Source organism: Octodon degus, unplaced genomic scaffold (genome assembly GCF_000260255.1).
Source record: "Octodon degus isolate 3935 unplaced genomic scaffold, OctDeg1.0 scaffold00076, whole genome shotgun sequence".
Taxonomy (NCBI): Eukaryota; Metazoa; Chordata; class Mammalia; order Rodentia; family Octodontidae; genus Octodon; species Octodon degus.
This window is the reverse complement of record NW_004524652.1, coordinates 7,946,196-7,960,807: the sequence shown is the minus strand read 5'-3', so window position 1 is coordinate 7,960,807 and position 14,612 is coordinate 7,946,196. Positions and strand designations below refer to the sequence as shown.

The following is a 14,612-nucleotide window of genomic DNA, read 5'->3' as shown; positions in this document are numbered from 1 at the left end:
TTGCCAGGCAGGTGCTTAGACTGCCAAGCTATCTACCTGGCCCTATTTATTTATTTTTACAATTATGTATGTATGTATATATGTATTTATTTATTTGGTACAGGGTCTTGCTACGTGGCTCAGACTCCCGCCAAGCTATCTCCCCAGCCCACATTACTTTTTTAGTATCTACCGATCTATATTTTTGTGGTACTGGGAATTGAAACCCAGGACCTTTACACTACTATCTTGATCTATTTGTTTGTCTGGTTAGTTGGTTTATTTTTTGTTTGCTCTTTGAGACAGGGTCTCACTATGCAGTTCAGTTCAGGCTAGCCTTGAACTTACTATGTAATGTAGGCTGGCCTCAAGTTCATTTTGATCCTTCTGCTTCAGCCTCCCAAGTGATGGACTTGTACTTGTGACCCTCCTCCTTCAGCCTCCCAGAACTCTGGGATTATGGCACATGCCACCATTTCCGGTGTTTATTTTTTTAAATTATAAAGAAAAGTTTTATTTTAGCTCATGGCTCTTTCCAAGGTCAAAAGGCTACATCTGGTGAGTTTTTTCTTGTTGTCAGAGTCCCACAGCATCTCAAGATATCATATGGTGAGAGGAAGCAGAGTGTACCTTGTTTCCTTTTTTTTCCTCTTCCCATAATTTTATTGAGAAACAAATAGCAACAAGACAGTTTCAAATCAAATTGGTAGGACAGTTCAATAATTAACACATTGCATACTCTCTTCCTAGAGGTTATTTGCTGTACAAGATACAGACATGATATCCTATTTACAAACACTATTAGAACAAATCCTTCTATTCATTAAGAGAATGTAACTACATGTCTGTCCTAACCAGTACCTTGTTTCCTGACTTAAGAGATGTATGATGATCTAGTTTAGCAAATAAAATATGTTTGGCCCTTTCTTTGAAATAAGGTTAAGAATGCATTTAATTTCACAGAGAGCAAATTGATCAAGCAATGGCCGTGACTCATCCTCATGTCAGGCACTGACAAAAGGATGTACAAAGGGCGGTAGAGGGCTACAGGATAAATCCTGAGAGTACTTGGCTGACCTTATCAGATATAAAAGTTACATTTCTTGGTATATAGGTCTTGCTATATCTTGGTCTTAACCATCCAGCAGAAAAGTATAAAAATGCGGTATATAAAGTAAATCCAGGGGCTGGTGAGATGGCTCAGTGGTCTGGAGCACCTACTTAGAACAAGCTAAGCTAAGCAAAACACAGGGACCGCGGTTCAATCCCCCAAATTCAATAAGGAAGAGGTGTACTAACAGTGTTTGGACAGAATATCCTGTCTGCTTCTTGTACTATGGAAGAAGCAGACATTGTTATCTAAGAAGATAACAATGTACAGTGTATTGATTATCAAAACTGTCCTAGTAATCAGCTGTGAAACTGTCTCATTCATATTTATTTCTCAATTAAAAAATAAATAAATAAAATACTTTGCTGACTGAAAAAAAAAATGCATTTAAAGATTCCTGCTGTCCCAGTTGTCCAGTGGCCCGTGCATGACCATCCCACTGGGCTGCTTGGACCACTGTTGGCAGAAGTGGTACAGTTGTGCATGGGACAGTCATGCATGTGCTCCGCTGGTTCAAGCCACCTGACAGTGAGACAGACTGCAGCCCCATCACAAATGTGTTAAAAAACTTAAATCTTGGGCCGGGAATATAGCAGTGGCACAGTGCCTGCCTGGCAAGCACAAGGTCCTGAGTTCAATTTCTGGTACAAAAAGAATCCTTAGATCTCAAGTTGCAGATTTCCTAACAAAATAAGAATTCAGGGCCAGTGGGATAGCCCAGCAGTCTAAAGCACCTACTTAGGCAAGCTTAGGCAAGCCTAGGGGAACCATGGTTCGATCCTTGACACCACATGCTGCACCAGCCCTGCTCCCAGCAAGGGCTGAGCCGGCCACAAAAAAATAAAACAAAAAAAGAATTCAGATGCACCTTGCTCCCCTGAGGATGTCTGCTGAGAAGCTGTCAGATTGTGGTGGTGGTTATGGTTTTATGTGTAAGAGCTGAACTGGGAAAGTATTTTCAAAATGCTGGTGAAGTAGGATAGTGAGCGTCTTTTTCTTTTCAGGCAGGGAACAGAAATATGAAGATGGAATTGCCTTGCTGAGGAACGCATTGGCTAATCAGAGTGACTGTGTCCTGCACCGCATCCTGGGAGATTTCCTTGTAGCTGTCAATGAGTATCAGGAAGCCATGGACCAGTACAGCATAGCGCTGAGGTCGGCACTCGCCTCCTTTGGGGAGTCAGACGAGGGTGGCTGCAGCAGTCGGGGCAGAGGGGCGTGCGGCAGCACAGATCCACTCTGTGCCCACAGCTGAAACAGCAGTACTCATAATGGCAGAAAAATTATTTGTGAATTCATGATTTCTACATTTTTTTTCTCAAAGCATATTAACAGTGTTAAAGAACTGTTTGACTCGCAGCCTACACCTGTATAACATCCATGCTCATCGTGCAGCTCTTCCTGTCCTTGCCCACACATGCATATTTTTATAGGGTTATACTGAGTATATATTTTCTATTCCACTTTTTCAAATCAGAGTATTTCAAGTACTTTCTCATGTTTCTACCTATTGTAGCAGTTAAGAACTTGAGCTCTGAGTTTGAATGCTGCCTTCACTCTTATCTTGAACACATTACTGACATATTTCCTTGCCTCTGAACACTTCATGTGGTACTCAGTAATTGAGGATTAAATGATTATTCCATTTAAAGCTCTTGGCACTGTGCCTAGTACATAGTAAATATGAAGTAAGTAGTGGCATTTGGACTGTTTGATACACCAGTGATTTCTTCGAGGGTTGTCTGTGTGTCTGAAGTTACCATGAGGGCTCAGCATAATTGGGTCTGGTCTCTTCTACCTACCCAGTGGTAGCAGACTGCTGCAGGGCCATGTGCCTGGTGTCTCAGTGACCACTGGGGCTGCTGCGGTTCCCAGAGCTCTCTGTGGCAGACGGGCGCCTGACTGCAGCCACCTGTAGAGGGCGTGGGGCAGCCCAGAGGACAAGAGCCCTGGTTCGGGTGAGACCCACACAAAATGTTTCTGAGGAGAGATGTGACAGAGCAACCTATACTGATATAAATAAGAACAGGAATCCAGTGTGGGTTTTAGCTGTTTTTTGGGAATCAAGAAACTGAAAAAGTAAAGTAGCACTTCATTAGAGGTGTGTTTTGCTAAGGATGGGACACTTGCTAGGTTGGGTGGTCCTGAAGCCAAGTAAATGAGTGTTCTGGAGCTGCTGAGCCTTGCAGAGGTTGGCACGGGCCTGGGTGCGAGCAGCCGCAGGTCCCAGGTCTGACCTAGGTGCTTAAAGTTCCACGGTGCAGCACATTTTAGTGGATGGACAGCTGAGCTCTGCTACTGGTATATTTCCTTGGGTCATAGGAACATGGAACAATCAACCCACAGAAGAATAACTTTTTGTAATGCTATTGCTCAAAATTTGTCTATTTTTAAGAAATTACATTTGAACTTTTTTTTTTTTAATTTATTTATGTGTGTGTGTGTGTGTGTGCGTGTGTGTGTGTCTGTGTGTGGCCAGCTCAGCCCACCAGGGGCGGGGCTGGCTGGCATGTGGTGCTGGGGGATTGAACCGCAGTCCCTGTGCTTTACCAAGCTTGTTCCAAGTAGGTGCTTTAGACCACTGAGCCATCTCACCAGCCCCTACATTTGAACTTTTCTCATAATGTTTGTCACTTTCATTTGTTATAGCTGGTGACCTCCTCTAGTGGCATGCTAGGGGCAACAGGTGCGAAAAGGTTTAAGAAATTGACAGAGAGGGCCGGGGAAATGGCTCAGTAGAATAAGCGCTTGCCTGGCAAGCGCAAGGACCAGAGTTCGATCCCTGGTTCCACAAAAAAAAAAAAAAGAAAGAAAGAAAGAAAGAAAGAAAGAAAGAAAGAAAGAAAGAAAGAAAGAAAGAAAGAAAAAAAGAAAAGAAATTGGCAGAGAAAAGCTCAAATTAAGAACTCACAAAATGGGGCCGGGGAGATGGCTCAGTAGAATAAGCGCAAGGCCTGAGTTCAATCCCTGGTCCCGAAAAAAAAAAAAAAAAGGACTCATGAAATGAGGGCTGGTGAGATAGTTTGGTAGTCTAAGTGCCTGCTTGGCAAGTGCAAGGACCTGGGTTTGATCCCTGGTACAGCATGCCCTGCCAGCCCTGGAACCCAGCCACCGAAACTCGGCCTCGTGGCACACATCTGTAATCCCAGTGCTAGGGAGGATCATTATGAGTCTGAGCTTCATAGGGAGACCCTGTACCAAATAAATAAGTACATACATAAAAGATTTTTTTTTTTTTTTTTAAAAAAGGACTCACAAAATGAGGAAAAGATGCCTTTTTCACTTTGGGTGTGGATGCCCATGGTCAAGCCTTGCAAGCTGGCATGGCCCAGAAAGGCCAGGACTTAGCAGCTTCTGTGTGACTGTGCTCGTTCACTGCCAGACCAGCTAGATGACGAATCAGCCAGCAAGAAGCAAGGCAGAGATTCAGGCCTCTCCTCTGTTTTGTTGTCTCCTAGTTTGGACCCTAATGACCAGAAGTCTCTAGAGGGCATGCAGAAGATGGAGAAGGAGGAGAGCCCCACGGATGCCGCTCAGGAGGAAGACGTGGACGACATGGAAGGGAGTGGGGAAGAGGGGGACTTGGAGGGCAGCGACAGTGAGGCGGCCCAGTGGGCTGACCAAGAGCAGTGGTTCGGCATGCAGTGAGGGAGGACAGGGACTCTCGCACATGTGGTGAGTGCTGGTGGCAGGCACCCTGTCCCTCTCTGAGCACTGGTCAGGACTTCAGTTGACCACCAGCAAGCCAGCCTGCCTTCCTCCAGCCAGGGAGGACCCAGGAGACTACAGCTGCAGCCTTGCCAGGCCAGGCCAGGCTAGGGGCCTGTGGCGCACTAACTGCCACACCCAGCACCTGGAGCGCTAGACGGTGGTTGTCTGTGATGCAGAAGGGTCTGAAGGAGTGGCCCGCCTTCCCAGAGTGAGAGCTCACCTCCTGGGGACTGAGGCTTTCCTGCTCCCAGAAGTCATCCTTCTGCGTGTCCCCTGGGGACCAGCTGCCTCCTGCATTGGTACCAATGCCTTAAGCCAGCGGAGTTTACCCTTCACCATGCTGGCATCTTGCCTTGACCTGGGCCAGCTTGAGACGTGGGCGTGACTCGTGCACCAAGGCACATGGGGCAGTTAACTAATAAAAGTGGTTTGTACAGTCACTGGGGGAGGCCTTTCAGAAATGCTTACATTTCCTTTTGTCTTAGAATACAGTGGTTGGGCTGGGGAGGTGGCTCAGTAGAATAAGTGCTTGCCTGGCAAGCTCAAGGTCCTGAGTTCAATCCCTGGTACCACAAAAAAAAAAAAAAAAAAAAAAGAATGCAGTGGTTGCTGGCAGGTGTGATAGCTCAGCAGACTAAGTGCCTGCTTAGGCAAGTGCAGGGACAGTTTCAATCCCTGGCTCCACATGCCACGCCAGCCCCAACCCCAGGTACGCTGAGCTGGCCACCAGACCAGGTGTGGTGGTACACACCTGTACTCCCAGCACTGAGGAGGCTGAAAACAGGAGGTTCACTATGAGTCTGAGCTGTGTAGTGAGGCCCTGTACCAGATACATAAAAGAATGCAGTGGTTGGGCCCCAGTATTATTTGCCCCAGATTCCATTTCTCAGAGTTCTTGGAGCCTGCGGGGGTTGAGGGCTTTAGGTCAAGGTTTAGCATCTGTCCCAGCGCCCCGTGAAATGAATGCTGGTCTCGTGCCTGGTTGTGCGTGCTGGGAGACAGTGGCCCTCACCCTTGCTGTTTACAATACAGGCGGGAACCTTTGGAGTTTGCAGTTGGTAGTGAAGGAAGAGGAGGGCCTCAGAGCCAGCCCCAGGTTTTTATTACACATAATTAGAGGTGCTGTAAAATGTGAATTTGATGTTAAGGGGAAACAATCCCCTAAAGGTAAAGATACACAGTGGGCAGTGGCTTAGGAGCTCAGACCATCTAAGAAGTTCAGGGTAGAATGGCAGTTATGTGACAGCTTGCCATATGAGGCCCAGACCCTCACAGACCCTTGGTCTGTGCCAGCTCTAAGGAGGCCACCATGTGGGCAGGTCGTCCTGGGCCTGTGTGGCCAGGACAACTGCCCACCCCTGTGCCCACTCCTAGGATGCCTCATGGCTTCCTCAACTCTGCCAGTCTGTGCTTTTAAGAAGAGGCGAAAGCTTACTTCCCTGATTCTGGGGGACCCCAGGCCTCCCTTTCCTTGCTGTCCCTCCGCTCTGCTGCTGGGTCCCTGGCCCTTTCCACTTGCAGTTCCACAGAATCTCCTCAGGAAAGGACCACAGTGCAGTGGCTGTTCCCGAGGCAGCCCACGCAGGGATCACTGAGGGTTTTTGGCAGTTGTCTGTCATCTCTACCCAGCTCAGGCCAGACGGCTGCCACGTGCTTGGCTGTGCGGCCCTGGGGCTGAGGCTTCAGTGAGCCAGGGAAAGACTGCTCATGGTGCCGTGGCGAGTTGTGCCTCTGCCCCGGGCCTCAGGCCTTCTCAGCCTACATGTTCTTTCCTCCCAGGTTCCCTGCTGAGCAGGAAGGCAGACCCGGATTTGGGGTGCTTCCTGCCCTCCAGTGTGAGTGCTCCATTCTCCATTCTGAACCTGTGGGACCTGGTCCTTAGTGAAAGCTGTGGGAGGGTCACCCTTGTGCTTCTGGATTCCTCCTCAGAGTGAGGCCAGCTTCTGCCCAAGTCTAGCTGTTAACCTCGAGGCCACGTCTCCATGATGCCAGTTGCCAGCCACAGCTCCAAGCACTCATTTTAGCCTCGGGGAGGACCTGGGAGCTGTGGTCACATGCACGCGGACGTCCCAGCCTCTGCAGTTTTTCTGGACCAAGTCTCCCCTGAGATGCCCACAGGGGAGGGGTGGTGGCTGCTCTCAGGTACCCAGGAGTCATAGGCCCAACTTTGTGGGCCTGGTGGCTTCCTCTGCAGCCACCTTTGTGTAGGAGACCCCTGCGGCCCCTGGCTCACCTGCGGCCAGCTCGGGCCTGTATGGAGCCGATTCTTGGGCTCCGGTGCCCACTCTGCCTGTGACCAGCCTTGGGGCTCCTGCTTGGGCTTGCCGGGCTGCGGCTGCATCACCCATGGACAAGAGCCAGCGAGGCCAGACTGCACATGCTCGGGGAGGCTGCTGAGTGAAGTTCCTTCCAGTCATCCCCGTCTGCAGGCACCTCCCTGCCCCAGGGCGGCCTGCGGCTGGGCCTGGCATGGGGCGCCTCAGCCCAGGGCAAACTGCAGACCTGCCTCACGAGTCCTCGCCAGGCCAGGGCACAGCCTTGTCCCAGACGGCCTGGGAGGGTGGCAGTAGTTGGCAAAGCACGTCGCTTTTCACAAACCGAATGGCACAGTGACAGCAAGAATAAGCCAGAGCCCTGCAAGTCAGTTTTCTTAGCCATTAAAACATTAAGAATAAGGAGATCCTAAGGGCCAGCAAGATAGTTCAGTGGACTAAGCGCCTGCTTTGGCAAGCACAGGGATCCCCAGTCCTGCATGCTGCAACCCTGGGCGCACTGAGCTGGTGACCAAGTCCGGGTGTGGCGGTGCACGCCTGTAATCCCAGTACTGGGGAGGCTGAAAATAGGATCACTGTGAGTCTTGAGCTGCGTAGTGCACCCCTGTACCAGATACATAAAATAAGACAATAGACCCAGGTGGGAACGCAGAACGGTGCAGCGTGGTAGAGCAGCGGACTCTTGGTGTAACAGCCTGTAGCTGAGTGGCTCGTGGCCTCTTGACCTGTGGCTTGAATTTCTGACCTGTCCTTCTTTTGTCCAATTGTGTACATCTAGTTTATAGAGCCTCATCCTCCTTTTGTACAGTACACCATTTATTGCAGTACTGTAACTTGATTTACTGTACTGTCTAGAACTCTGCAAATAAAAGCAAAGCCATCACGGCCGTCTCCCGCGTGGGGAGCGCTTAGTGTACACACTGCTTACAGTTGCTCGTGGAGCCAGCCCAGCCACAGGAACAGGGCTCGGTCATCACACAGGGGATGTCTGTATCCAGCCTACAGAGGGGAGGAAACTCAGATACCACGTGACAGCCCTTGACGTCATGGTAAATGTAAGAAGCCACTCAAAAGGGTGGCGGTCATGTTGGGGCAGGTACTTAGAGTAGTCAAATTCAGAGACAGGAAGTAGACTGGAGGTTGCCAGGGGCAGGGGGCAGGGAGCTCCAGCCAGAAATGTTGACAGGTTCTGGGGGTGGAGGGTCCCGGGGGTCTGTACGGTGTGGATGTACATAAGGCCACTGAGCTGCACTCTTACAAGTGGTTCACATACCAATTAATTTTTTTAATTTTATTTATGTGTGTGTGTGTGTGTGTGTGTGTGTGTGGCCAGCTCAGCCCACCAGGGGGCGGGGCTGGCTGGCATGTGGTGCTGGGGGATTGAACCGCGGTCCCTGTGCTTTACTAAGTTTGTTCTAAGTAGGCGCTTTAGACCACTGAGCCATCTCACCAGCCCTTACCAATTATTTTTTAAGACAGAGTCTCCCTGTGCAGTGCAGGCTGGCCTTGAGCTAGAGATCCTACCTGCTTACCCTCCAGAAGGCTGAAATTATGGGCGTGTGTCACCATGCCTGGCTCAAATCTTACATTTTAACACACAAAAAGTAAAGATCTGAAGATCGTCTTTGTTGTCCCAATATCTGCCAGGAATATTTAAGCATAATAACCTCAACGAAATACTAGCAAACAGCCAGGCATGGTGGTGCATGCCTGTAATCCCCGCACTTGGGAAACTGAGGAAACTGAGGCAGGAGGATCACTGCAAGTTGAAGGCCAGCCTGGGCTGCATAGTGAATTCAAAGCCAGCATGAACTGCATCTTGAGACTCTCAAAAGGAACAAGGGCTGGCCAGATAGCTCAGTGGACTATGAACTAAAGCCCTGCTTAGGCAGAGCTCAGGGACCGGCTTTGGTCCCTGGCGTGCCCCCGGGTCACTGAGCCGACAATAGAGAAGGCATGGTGGCGTGTGCCTGTAATCCCAGCACTTGGGAGTCTGAAAGCAGAACGATCACTACAAGTCTGATATGTGTAGTGAGACCCTAAAAAAAGGGAACAAAAATTCGAACAGCATGATATAAAATTAAAAATACATCTGGTTCTCAATCTACTGGCTCTTTGTCTCCTCCCACATAAGGTGAGCTGGTTCTTTGTAAAAACAAGTTTGTAAGGGCCAAATAGCTCAGTGGATTAAAGTGCCTGCAAGCGGGCGCAGGGGCCCGGGATTCGATCCGCAGGTCTGCTGGGCCGGCCCCGCCCCCGGGCCTTGCTGAGATGGTGATTGACACTGGGCGTGGTGGCGCTCGCCTGTAATTGAAGCTCTTGGGAGGCTGTAAACAGGAAAATCACTAGGGGTCCGATCTAGTAGTGAGACCCTGAACACCCTGTAGACCCTTCCCTAAAATATAGAAAAAAAAAAGTTTGTGCTTTCACAGTGATTGGTGAAAATCACTTAGAAGGTCCTGTCCACTGGGCTGTCCCAGTGTCTTGGTGTGCCCTGTGACCTCGTGACAGTGCTGTGCCACTGAGTGCCACTCTGTGGATGAGGCCCTCCTTGTGTCCTCATGCTGGGCTGGACACTTGTTTCCTGCTGGTGTGTGTCCCTCTGGCTGTGTCGTCGTGCGTGGCGCCACGTCTGTGGCATCTGCTGCATGGGCTCAGAGGCTGTTCCTTGACTTGCCTTTCTGGTTGCGTGTGCTCAGAGGGCCTGCGGGTGCCACGTTAGTACGCCTCAGCGGTCGTGGGGAGCCGCGCGTCCTGCACCCGGCCAGCGCAGCTCATTGTGGCTCTGGTTTCTTCCCCCTCTTGGGCGGGAAGAGCAGCCAAGTGGGCCTCCCCTTCAGCCTCCCGGCTTGCCCTTGGGAGCTTGTGATTTGTTTTAACTGCTATTTATTTTCTTTCTTGTTTTTTAAAATATTGGAGACTGAGCTCAGGGACACTTGAGCTACCCTCCGGTGCCCACCACTTTTTATTTTGGTTTTTGACTTTGGGTGTTGAGACAGGGTCTCACCATGTAGTTCAGGCTGGCCTTGAGCTTACTATGTAGCCCAGGCTGGTTTTGAACTGGTGACCCTCTTGCCTCAGCCTCCCCAGTGGCTAAGATGACAGATGCTGCTGCCTTAACTGTTTTGGGGGCCAGACCATGAACCAGCCTTGCCTTAGGGTCACCTCTCGGCCTCAGGGTCCTTGAGGTGGAGAGGAGGACTCAGACACTTGTCACAGAGGATTACGCTGAGCTTTGGCAGGACCTGGTGGCTGCTGTGTTCTGTCCAGGACCTCCCTCCCTGGAGATGACTGCTGTCTCCGCCCTCCTGTCCCCTCTGTCCCCGTGGCCCTCAGCCCCCTGGGCTCAAGGGCTGCAGACATCTGGCGGGAGCGTCATCTCGGTACAGATTTCACAGCCGCTTAAATCTTCCGTGTCTGTCTCTGTAAACAGCCCTCTGCTGACCTCCTTCATGCGCTCAACTTTTTCCTTCTTTGGATAAATTCTCAGCAGGGGGATTCAGAGCTGAGCAGAGGCTTTCTGGGAACTCTGAGCAGCCTGGCGGGCCTCTCTTCCTGCGGCTCCATCCTGCCGGCTGCCACCGGGCTCTGGCCCCCAAATGCCCCTGCTGCTCCCCTCGGTCTGCTCTGCAGCCGGCTGTGGTGCGGGCTGCCCTCTGATGAGGACGCTGTGCTTGCTGCACTCTGCGCCGCAGATCTGGAGTCTCCGCTCCCGCAGTGTCCATGAGGGGAAGCTGCACATGCACCCCTTCTCACTGTGAGGCCCTTTGCCTCTCTCTGCCTTGGGTCCCCTGTGAGTCACTGGGCGTGGGTGGGCACACTGCAGCAGGGACATCAGTACCGGAGGCCGGGGCTTCCGGACGTGGTGGGGCCTTTTGGGCCTGGTGTGGCCCATGGCCAACACCCTGCCATGCTGCCCTCGCTGACCCGAGTGCCCAGCCTGCTCCACGGTGGCCTGTGGCCTTGTGAGCTGGCTGTGCCCCGAGCCTCGGCGTCCCTGCCCCTCATCCTGCGGCCACTGCCCTTCTCAGTGCCTGCAGCCTCCGGGATCAGGGCCGCAAGTGGGAGGCTCGGAACCAGCACCATCCCAAGCTCTCTGCACGGCAGCGCAGTGTCCTGATAGCTCCATCCCAAGGAGCTGACAGGAGTAGCCCACAGGGCCCTGCAGGCCGTGCTGGCTCTGCACTGTCCCTGTCTTGTGGTGGCTGCCACCACCTCTCACTGGGCCTTGCTATCAGGTGTTGGGCAGACCCGTGCGCAGCTCCAAGTTCAGATCTTCCCAGAACAGAGGGCCCATGTGAGTCACGTCTGCAGGGACAACCGCTGTCCTCCTGGGGAAGGCCGTGCCATGCATGTGGACACCTCAGTGGTCACCAGAGCCTGCCCTGGAATTCTTTTATTCAGAAGGTAAGATTTGGGGCTGGGCGGAGCGCTCCACAGTGGTGCTTCCTGTCTGTGAGGCCTGGGCTCACGCCTCAGATAACACGCAGGGAATGTCGCCAGTGAGACAGTACACCGAGACGAAACGTGCGTCTAGAGGGACAAGTGTGCACACATGGCATGTGGTCAAGAACAGAATGGGGCCGATGATGTAGCCCAGCAGCACAGCACCTGCCTGGCAAGTGTGAGGTCCTCTGTTCAACTCCTGGTACCAAAACAAACAAACAAACCCGTTTCCATCATCCTGGAAGCCCCCCTGTGCTCAACCTACGCTTGTCCTGTGGCCCCCCCCCCCCGTCTGTCTGCTTCTCCCTCCCTTTACTCTGTACCCCAGAGGTGGCCACTACCCTAAATTGTGTGTGCCAATCCTCCTGCTTCCACCTCTTGAGTACAGGGATTACAGGTACGTGCCACTGTGCCCAGATTTGAATTTTATTTTATATTTATTTACTTGGTGCAGGATCTCACTATGTAGCTCCGACTCGTAGTGATCCTCCTGTCTCAGCCTCCCCAGCGCTGGGGAGGCGTGCGCCACCATCCTAGATTCAGAACCAGTATGGAGCGCCTGGGGTTCAGGGGCCTGCAGAGCCTGCGGTGCAGGGGCGGGGGGCACACGACGGGGACTCAGGTCCTTGCGCTTGGCAGGCAGGTGCTTAGACTGCCCAGCTATTTCTCCAGACCCGAATTTAGTTTTTGTACTTAGTTTTCTGACCTTAGCCTTGGTTAAATAATGATGTTATTTTCATCATTTGCACCATAATATTGTTACTCCAGGGTCTCACTGTCAGGGTGCCCATGATTTTATCCTAAATGGTATACACTTGCTTCTTGAACATAATGAAAATGGCATCACATTTTATTCCTATCTTCTGCTTAACATTTTAAAAATAGGTTCATATTAATACTGTTCTAACTTATTCATTTTTTATTAATGACTTTTAACAGGGTCTACATAGTCTACAGGGTCTCACTGTGTAGATCAGACTCCTAGTGATCCACCTGTTTACAGCCTCCCAAGTGCTGGGATTACAGGCCTGCCACCACGCCTAGTCTCAATCACATCTCAGAGCGCCCTGGGGGTAGGGGTGGCAGCCGTGGCATGGAAGGCCCAGGGAAGAACTCCTGGCCCCTGTGAATAGGAATTAGTACAAATGTTATACATTGTATATTTAAAGTCACCAACCAAGGTATTTTCTTTTTTTCTATTTATTTTGAGACAAGGTCTCACTGTACAGCTCAGGCTGGCCTGCAGCTCACTTTGTGGCCCAGGCCTGTCCAAACTCAAAACGCTCCTCCTGCCTCAGCCTCCTGGGTGCAGGGACTATGGGGGAGTGTCACTGCGCCTGGCTTGGGGACTGTGTCTTAGCCTTGCCATTTGCTCAGTCCCTGTGATCTCGCCTCCGGGCCTTTGGTCATGTGGAGCCATGTCTGAGCTTCTGGGTTCTCCCGTGGTGATAGCAGCGAGCTTGTGTCCACTCCTGATGATCATGTCAGTCTCCTCTGTCCCACTGTGTGACAGTGGCCTTGGGTCACCTCGGCTGCTTCTACTCCTGTCCGGGTCAGGAATTTCCCTTGCGTGGGTCTGCTGGGGAACAACTCCCCCTCTGTCTGCAAACCTTTCCCTGAGCCTTTCCATCCGCGTGTGCCTAGGCTGCCAAGGCTCCATCGATCGCCTGCCCCTGCTGTCCCTTTGTGAGGCCAGACGGTGACGGTGATGCTCCTGTCTCAGCAGCCGCCACAGTGCACTGCATGGGCTCTTCCCAGCAGGGCAAGTGCTCTCCTGTAATGACAGGCCGCCCTCATCACGAGTGGGGCGCCACCCCCAGGAAGTCGGGGCTCAGGTGGGGGTGTGGCCCGCTGGCCGCACGTTTGGAATGAGGCCCGGAGGGCTCCTCCTCCCGGGCGGCTTCTGGGACTGACCTCTGCTGGGCCGCTGCTCTCACCTGTGTGGGTTTCTGTCGTCACGTCGCCATCTGTCCCTGTCAGCGGGCCGATGCAGACCGACCTTTTCGCGGGCATTGCCACACTGCGGTTCGGATGTTCTAGCACCAGCTTACGTGGACGCTCGTGCCAGCAGCGCCTCTCCTGGAAAAGTGACCTCCCGCGCAGGAAGAACTGGGGATTGAACTCGGGGCCTCGCGCTTGCTAGGCAAGAGCTTATTCTACTGAGCCATCTGCCCGGCCCAGAACCTGTGTTCTGACGTGGGCAGCACCTCTCCCTGGATCCAGGAAGGCCTCTCATCCTCCACTGTCTCCCGAGCCGACAGGACTCCGCCTCCCTGGCATGCTGGGCTTGATCCCGCACCCGCAGCACCACCCACCCTCAGCACAGCGGCCACCTCACTGCCACCCACACTGGGACGTGCAGGAGAGGTGACCGGGCTGGGCCTGTGAGGACTCCCAGTTGCTGGGGACCGGACCGTGCTTGCCACGTGCTGCGCTGCTGTGGCTCCTTCCTGCGGCCCCTGACGGAGTCCACTCCCTTCCCAGTGGGACCTCTGCCCTTGCTTGGGTAGGCGCCTTGTTTATAAAACTACTCAGATTTGTTATTGAATTCATTTTAGGGCACTGAACTTACTTTCAAAACCTGTTGCTCCATGTGCATCTTACTGTGGGGTCATGAACTCGCCATCGCCCTGCCTCGGCCTCCCGCGTGGCTGGACTACCTAGGGTCCTACTGCTGGAAGGGACCGAAGAGCCGCCACTCTGGGCAAGTGCGGGAGGGCCTGCTTCCCTCAATAAACACTGGGCGAGCTTTCATAGCCTGAGTCGCTTCTTTCCTTTTTTTGTGGAACCAGGGATTGAACTCAGGACCCTGCACTTGCCAGGGAAGCGCTTATTCCACTGAGCCATCGCCCCGGCCCCTCGCTTCTTTCCTGTCAACAACAGGTTAACAGACACCACGCTTTACACTGTGCGCTGAACAGTACCAAGAGCCTGCTGCACTCCCCAAGTTCCGGCCTCCTCACGCTGACCAGCGCCCTCAAGGGCCACAGCACGTGGGCGCGGGCACAGTGCCCGCGCGTGGGGGCTCAGGAAGAGCCTCGCAGCAGCGGCGACCGGGGCGGCCGGCACCCTCCACGGTGGACAGCACACAA

General features: G+C 52.5%; 1 protein-coding gene across 1 annotated transcript in view; it reads left to right on the top strand.

The window, feature by feature from the left end:
- Positions 1 to 5,241, top strand: part of Anapc7 (anaphase promoting complex subunit 7) — a 35,524-nt gene extending 30,283 nt beyond the window's left edge. The window contains exons 10-11 of the mRNA XM_004635907.3: positions 2,095 to 2,245; positions 4,549 to 5,241. Of these exons, the coding sequence (XP_004635964.2) occupies positions 2,095 to 2,245; positions 4,549 to 4,738 (341 nt within the window). The 3' untranslated portion in view covers positions 4,739 to 5,241. The remainder of the gene's footprint in view (positions 1 to 2,094; positions 2,246 to 4,548) is intronic.
- The last annotated feature ends 9,371 nt before the right edge of the window (positions 5,242 to 14,612 follow it).